Source organism: Magallana gigas, chromosome 5 (assembly GCF_963853765.1).
Source record: "Magallana gigas chromosome 5, xbMagGiga1.1, whole genome shotgun sequence".
NCBI classification, from domain to species: domain Eukaryota; kingdom Metazoa; phylum Mollusca; class Bivalvia; order Ostreida; family Ostreidae; genus Magallana; species Magallana gigas.
Window position 1 is genome coordinate 17,269,825 of NC_088857.1, and position 8,473 is coordinate 17,278,297.

Genomic DNA, 8,473 nt, shown 5'->3' on the forward strand with positions numbered 1-8,473 from the left:
TTCGATGCATTTACATAAAGATACCATGCGCTTGATAACCGTAAGGTCATGTGAATATAACTCGTATAATGAACACTTTTCATGTGACTTTATGTTTATATAATCTATATAAATTGCTTCAAATAAAATGTGTCATTATATACAGTTTCATACTATATCATATGCTAGCTAAATAAATCGTAATTAAACGGATATATTCCCTTTCGTTCGCCTTCAAATCATAATTGCTTGCACAAAACAACTAAATTCAAGTGTCTGTACTGAGTATTGAAACACACGCATAAGGTATGTTGATTACACTATTTTCCGGTTATAATTAAAATCTCTAAAGTAAACTAACTTTGTTAATATTTTTTTAAAGTGTAGACATGTATGCACGTAATATTAGCGCAGCTGTAAGGGCGATGCACTTCCCCTCGGTCAAAGTTCACATTCAATTATTACTACGCATTCATTTGGAATAGGGAGCTTGTTTTAGAACGGTGGGTATATATATCTATAAATTAATTCGAATACAAGTACAGTATTATGAGTAATTATAATTATCGGGACTTGAAGTCGTTTTATAAAATGTCTTCAGAACCCTGGTAAATATTTGCTAACTATACTACTATACTAGTATTAATTTTAGGAAGATAATTTATGACTGGTATAATATGAAAGAATAAACGATTCGCAACTGCTGTTATTAAACCAAACCATACTCTCTCTCTCTCTCTCTCTCTCTCTCTCTCTCTCTCTCTCTGTGTTATTTTCACCATTATTACAATGATACACGAGTATTACTAGCAAGAAATTATGTAGTTAGTGTTAAAATGAAAATGATAATTAATTCGATACTGTTACAAAACTAATAATACATGTAGTATTATGAAATATCATGGTTTTTTAAAAATGATTCAACTGAAAGTTTTTTTTTTGTCAAGTCAGAAAAACCAGAACAATGGGGGACGGATGTTGCACGGGCTTCGCTAGGTTTATACTTGTAGTGTTCAACATCATATTTGTGGTAAGGAAGCATATTTTTTTTATTTTACACCATTATTACCTTATTTGTTTTTATAGTATGATAATCCATTATCAAATCATGAGACAAAAATGGGCTTATGGCGGAAGATCGGTAAAATTATCACACCTGCTATCTTTTTTAGCTCACCCGAGTCAATGATTTCATTAATATTTGTCCGCTTGTCTTTCTGAATGTTAATATTGTCCCGAATGTCAATGTCAACCAAACTTATTACAAAATATCCATTTGGTGAATGACTTTAATACTTATTCGATCAAGGGTCATACGTACACATTGCGATATGGAATTATGTTAGTAAAGTTCTGGTAATATTATATTTGTCGGAGAAAATATTTTAAAAGCATAAAAATCTTCCTATTCCGCTTCATAATGTGTACTTTGTAAAATAACAATGCAGAATGACACTGGATTAAAAAAGGAATGTGAATCAAATTCAATAATAATCGCAATATCAAAAAGCAACATTCTCATAAAAATCCATGCGGTTCAAAGTCTTCCATAGGCAGAGTTTATCCACATGGAAAGTCAATGTTTTTAATCAGTTATAATTCATGTACCTAAAATGGTTAGGAAAACTAGTACTTATAGAATAGCGATATGGTCCACGGGCCTCATGTTAAATTCAGCACTTAATTATCCTAAACGCCTACTTTCAGCTGTCCGGTGGTGGCATACTCGGCGCAGGAATCTGGCTTAAAGTAGACCCAGACTCGGTAAACATCCAAAAGCTGATATCCGTCGACAGTCACGACACAGCCATCTCCTCCACGGCCTATGTCCTGATTGGCTTTGGGGGAGTTGTTTTCCTGGTCGGATTTCTTGGATGCCTTGGTGGAATTAAGCAATGGAAATGGGCCTTGGGAATGGTTAGAATATGTTTGCTCTTCTTCTTTTGAGTTTTTTTCCCAATGGTTTTTTAGATCTTACAAAGATATATTGGCTGCAATTTGCAAAACCTACGCAGTCATTATTTACTTGTAATTAACATGTCATGTAAATATTCTAATACATTCGTTGTTTATTTTATAGTACATATTCTTTTTGGTCATTATTTTTCTCGGAGAGTTCTCGGGAGGAATTATGGCAGCGGTTTACAAATCAAAGGTATTCAAAGCAAAGAAATAGTCTACAGTATAAACAAAATAAAACTTAATATCTAGTAGAGATTACGCAAATAGTTTGAATACTCGTCTACAGATTTCGTTTGTTAAACATTGTAAGATTTCAAAATTAAAATCCTGTCTATCAGCAAATCCCGGATACTAGTGTCATGTGAAATTCAAATGACCTCTAGCATCTCAGCCTAATTTGAACCTTTGGATAATGTTAGGCAATGTTTCTATTGTTAATTACTTGAAAAGGTAACCGACGAACTTGGAACAACGCTTAAAAAGTCCATAGCTGAGTACAAAAACAGTTCCATCATAAAAGACGCATGGGATGCGGTACAGAAAACGGTAAGTTTACCGCTCATACGTAATGTTGTCCTACTTTGATCAATCAGCATTGCAGTTTGTTAAATAAATCCTTGTTCTGTAAATACGAGGATTGTGGGGTGGTTTTTCGCTGTTACATTCACCTGATGCAAATTTCGAGGATGAAAAAATTGTTATTCATTATTTCTTTAAATATCCATATGAAGAAAGAAATCATAAGTTAATGACTAGTTGTTGGTTAGTACGTAGCATACATGCAACAAAACAACCTTTATATTTTTAGAAGGTTCACTCTGCACTTTTCCAAATTAGCCAATGTTTGCCTAAATTATTAAAGGAATGAGGAATCATTCTTTGGGTAATATGTGATCAAATCCAAGTAAGCCCAAAGGGCTTTATGATAGATTTTACATGTACTACGCTCCGGCCGAAATTACCACCTCATAATATTCAAATAATGATTCATTATTACTTATATTACTTATATTTTTATTATTTCGAATTTCTTCTCTTTGAAGCTACATTTTTAAACCACGATTTTGATAGCACATGCTTTGTATTATTACGCGGCGCAGCCAATAACGTTGTTCAGTTATGCTATAAGACACGCCCATATTGTGTCGCCCATTTTTTATGAAATTATTGGGCTATATGCTTCAAAATTGATTCAAAATGTTATCACAGACAAAGACAGTCGAAAATGTTAATATCTAGACGTCAGTCCGTGTTGTTCGTACTGTATTAGTATAGCTAAAGCTTCAATTGATAACGATTAAATAAAAAAAAAACTTTAAGAAATCGTGCACGTTTATGTTGCATTTGTAGATGCTGTGTGCAGATGAATTCCACTTCATTCTAGAATGTACAAAATACAGCCATTCACGGTGTATAAATCTTAAGATGTATTATTGGTCAAAGCCTTCTTGTTCCAAGCTTGTTTAATTGCTTAGTTTGAGAATAAAATACAATTAAATACTAGTAAACGATGTATTTTTTTTTATAGAAAGCCACGGAGAACAGAATTAATTTGTTCTAATAAATGTGTACATCTTCGACTTGATGTGAAAATATACGTAAACAGTATTACATGTGTATATATATATGTTTATTTGATCATTAAATTATACATTTGTGGCAATATCTTATCATGGCAGATGTGTCTGTGTACTGGCAAATTTGTTTACACTGATTTTGCATTACCATGTATTTCATTACCATGTATTTATACAATGTCTATAAATTATCTTGTTTTGAGCTAAGAAACTATACTATGCAATTCCTCCTTTCATATTCCCCTCCCAGATTTTTATATCCTCAAGATAAGTCTGTAGCTGCGCCATTCTAAGTGATTAAAAAGGCACTGTACTGTTTTCGAACGTAATTTGCATACATAAAAACCATGTAAAACCTCATAATTTTTGATTTTGTAAAAATCTGTTGACAACAGGTTTAGTCGGCAAAAACAAGCCTGTTCAATACATGTTTACATTTTGGTTCTCACATGCCATGTACAAGATGGCCGTACATCCTCCTTAAAAATCTTCTTTTCGAAAACTATACAATGCTTCAATTTTTGATATAACTACATGTATTTGCAAGCAATCATACTTCTTATAAATGAAACATCTAATAACTGTGTACCATCTCCCACCACATCTCTGATTTTAGAGTGTAGCATGAACATTCTTGAAAGATACAAGTACTTGTTAAGAACTGTAGTCATGTGAGCTATGTGACCCATGTATCTCTTGTATTTTGTTCCAGATTCATTGCTGCGGAGTAACTTCGTACAAGGATTATAAGGACTACGCCCACTTCAACGAAACTGTGGTATCTCTCTTTCTTTTCTCTCTTTCCCACATCTTTTAAAATACAAAATGAAATAATTAAACGTTTACATTACAAAACAATGATTGTTGACAATTATAGAATCTGTTACCTATAAGCGTTCATATTATTGACCCACTTTAATTTCAGTAAATTAAATATTCTTAAGTTTTTGTCATTCTAATTACATGTTTTTGACATTGCAGTCAGTTCCAGAGTCCTGTTGCCGTGGCAATTATGTGGATTGTTATACGGAGGCGAGTAACAATGCTACCAAGAGTTATAAATCTTTGAACACTGAGGTGAGTTTTTCGTTTTCAATTTCAAGCTGAAAATCCGGTGTTTGAAATATCCCTCCGAAAAGAAAGACAACTCAATCCTGCAGAGTTTGATAGATCATTTATAAATTACCGTCATAATTTCGTACAGTGTAGATCGCAAAAGTATGGTGTCCGGATAGGGCCATTTGCGTTAGCGCGACATCGCGTTCAGGTAAACGAGACATCGCAATAACACACAACACGCCGTCGCGCTAACGCAACTTTGCATAACACGCCGTCGCGCTAACACACAACACGCCGTCGCGCTAACGCAACTTTGCACAACACGCCGTCGCGCTAACGCAACTTTGCACAACACGCCGTCGCGCTAACACACAACACGCTGTCGCGCTAACACACAACACGCCGTCGCGCTAACGCAACTTTGCATAACACGCCGTCGCGCTAACACACAACACGCCGTCGCGCTAACGCAACTTTGCACAACACGCCGTCGCGCTAACGCAACTTTGCAAGTTTCACAGTCTAGTAGGAAGTCGTGTCCGGAAATATCAGACTGCGCATGCTTAAATATGTAGGCATGCACGCAAGCATGGATGAAAAATAAATAAAATGTACTTTGAAATACATATGTACATATATTATTTTCAATTATTATCAATACATATGAATAAAAATATAGTTACTAGTATGTCACTGTATAAGGATATGCTAGAGTGCATATAAATTATTAATAAATCTACCAATTGATAAATTTAGCTTAAATATTTGATGTAATTAATTAATTTAGCAATGATATATTTATAACATGTACATGTCACAAATTCATATTAGGTGCTCTGTATATTACCAAAGCAAAGAAATTTTAAAATGTAAAATTACAGGTATATAACATGTCACACTGGCGTCGGAAGCAAATTGAAAGTGGGGGGCTAGACTGATCCTCAGAAATATTGAGAGAGGAAAACCTACTTCCCAAAATCATGAAAATCCTAATCCGTGGGGGTGGGGGGTTATGCCTTTTACTCCAACTTCTAAATATTTCAAACGTACGTTACGGAACAATTATGTTTCCTGCGATGGGGGGGGGGGGGGGGGGGGGGGGCTGAACCCTATATTCTGCTATGTTCCTAATGGTTAGGTATTACTTATCAAAAAAAAAAAGAGGGGGGGGGGGGCCCCACCCCCCACCGGTTCCGACGCCTATGTGTCATGAATATATTATTGTTGATTTAATGAATTTTATTAAATATTTAAGGTAAATGTATCAATTGGTAGATTTTATAATAATTCATATCCTTATACAGTGACACACTAGTAACTATATTTTTATTCATATGCATTGATAATAAATGAAAATGATATATATATTTCAAAGTACATTTTATTTATTTTTCATCCATGCTTGCGTGCATGCCTACATATTTAAGCATGCGCAGTCTGATATTTCCGGACACGACTTCCTACTAGACTGTGAAACTTGCAAAGTTGCGTTAGCGCGACGGCGTGTTGTGCAAAGTTGTGTTAGCGCGACGGCGTGTTGTGTGTTAGCGCGACGGCGTGTTATGCAAAGTTGCGTTAGCGCGACGGCGTGTTGTGTGTTAGCGCGATGTCTCGTTTATCTGAACGCGATGTCGCGCTAACGCAAATGGCCCTATCCGGACACCATAAAAATGGACTTCACCAGACCTCCCCAGACAAATGATTATATTTGCTGAATGAGAAATTGCGCATGCGAACGGATTGAGAATTGTGTCGTCTGTTTGGTGACGTTAGGCGTCACCCCTGAGCTATGATTTGGGCTTTAGATGATTTCTTGTATTTGTTTGTTGTAGGGGTGTTTGAATAGTCTGCAAGATCAACTGAAGAGCAACCTTTCTATCATTATTGGGGTAGCGATTGGAATCGCAATGATACAGGTATATGTATTTCAAAGTCATAGCAGACATTAAACGATGTAAAGTAGATAATTTTTGTTAGTCTTACGTCATGGTATACATCACTCTTTTCTCTTTTTCTTAAACTCCAAAGCTTCTGGGAATTCTGTTGGCCTGCAAATCGTGCCGTTCCAGTGATGTGGATAACATGGTGTAATGGCTTTGAAGAAAAATAGTGTGATTCATCAATCTGTTTCCCCGTACCTTCAAAGCTTCAGATGGACATTGAATGATGCCGCATTATTGTGAGAGATCGATATACATTTGATCACAACTTTGTCATAATATTGTGACTAACATCTTCGCTAGCCAAGGGTTTTCGGTCCACTTTGCTCCCCATAAACCCTTGGCGGATTTCATTGCGAAAACTCGGTGATGTGGTGGCGCTATCTAGCGAGCAACTGGAGTTGCGCCCCTTGCATATTTACATTTTAATCGAATTAAACAACGGGTTATATACACACTACGGCATTAATACAACTTGAAAACATGTTGACTACCGAATATCGGAACATAATTAACGATGCTATTAAATACGAATTAAGTTATAAACTAGGGAAAGCATGGAATGTTTTATTCGTAGTGTTTTGTAAGGACCTGTACCAGGAGTGAAAAAGTCGCGATTTATATCAAAGCTTTCATGTCATAAAACCAGGTATCGTTGTCGTAAATATTGTGAACCAAAGAAATTAAATAAAATAAATCTCAATGAACCTTTAAAAGCAATAAACATAAGCAGGAACGTATATACTAACGGGATGGGCAGCTTCTACATTCGCCATGTTTACTTCCCATGCTATCACGCGAGCCTTGACAAGTTTGTAGAACTATGTTCAATCCCAGTAAAATATATAGGTTTTTTAAGCGATCTGGTTAGACCATCGTTGGCGAGGCACTGTACTCGAGAACTTGTGTCTCAATTTGTTAAAAGCACCGAATGATTTACCTAAGATCACACACGTGTTTTCTTTTAAAGTTTATATTTACAAGCACTGCGATTGGATCAGCTACTCGCAGCTGCAGCCAATCATAAAACGGAGCTCGTCACCGAGTTTTCGCAATGAAATCCGCCAAGGGTTTATTGGGAGCAAAGTGGACCGAAAACCCTTGGCTAGCGAAGATGTGTGACTAAAGGCTGCTGTTGATTAATTTATGATATTGTTTGAGAGTTTTAATAAATCATATTCATGTGGTGAAATCAATAAAAATATAGTTTACTCGAAATATTTACCGATTTATATGTTGTGATTTTTAGTTGTGCAATAAATTGTTTTTTACTTGTATTCCGAGTGAAATATTTTTGAATCGTTCAATTACATGATGTACTACTTGATTGCTCAATTCAAAATAGTGACAAGTATTGTGCTTGGCATGCAAGATTAAGTTTGAAAAGTAAAAAAAATTCGAAACTTAGGTAAATAAACATAATGAATATTATGTCTTTGAAAAAACTTATACTTTTAATGTATCTCCATGAGATGGTAATTTTTAAAAGTAATGGTCACAAAGGACAATAACTCTAGAGGACGTACGGCAAGTTTTATAAAAAAAAAAAACCCTAGATTCATGTGCATAAAATTAAATTAAGTTTGATTTGAACCCTATATGCATTTGTACTTGTAGTAAGGATAATTTTACATACTGTCTCTCGATTTGATCGAAAAAAAATTATTATTTCAAGTTTTTAAAAATATACATTGGCGTATGTACTATATAATCAAAAGAGTTATTTTGTTTGTATTTAGACTGATGTAGAGGTATACGGAGTCACAAGCACATGACCCTATTAAAATATTTCATTTATAGATTATCATAACGGTACAGGAAACTATATATCTCTAAAAAGTTCAAGTGCCCGCATGTGGTTTAACTAAGTCATAACATCCCCCTCTAAAAACCAAACAACAAACATATTAAAAAACAAAACAAAACATCGAAAGAAATAATAACAAAAAAATTAAA

General features: G+C 34.9%; 1 protein-coding gene across 5 annotated transcripts; it reads left to right on the forward strand.

The window, feature by feature from the left end:
• Positions 1-127: 127 nt before the first annotated feature.
• On the forward strand, positions 128-6,801 carry LOC105348705 (CD82 antigen). 5 transcript variants are annotated; one of them, XM_034474268.2, is made up of 9 exons: positions 128-285; positions 927-1,009; positions 1,687-1,896; positions 2,060-2,134; positions 2,392-2,487; positions 4,231-4,296; positions 4,500-4,595; positions 6,410-6,493; positions 6,606-6,801. In XM_034474268.2, exons 2-9 carry the CDS (start codon positions 944-946, stop codon positions 6,666-6,668), a joined length of 756 nt encoding a protein of 251 aa, XP_034330159.2. In that variant the 5' UTR covers positions 128-285; positions 927-943; the 3' UTR covers positions 6,669-6,801. The 5 variants fall into 5 exon arrangements, with proteins under 5 accessions (XP_034330159.2, XP_034330168.2, XP_034330162.2 ...); XM_034474277.2 differs by having other exon boundaries at positions 139-285; positions 931-1,009; XM_034474271.2 differs by lacking the exon at positions 128-285 and adding an exon at positions 369-482.
• The last annotated feature ends 1,672 nt before the right edge of the window (positions 6,802-8,473 follow it).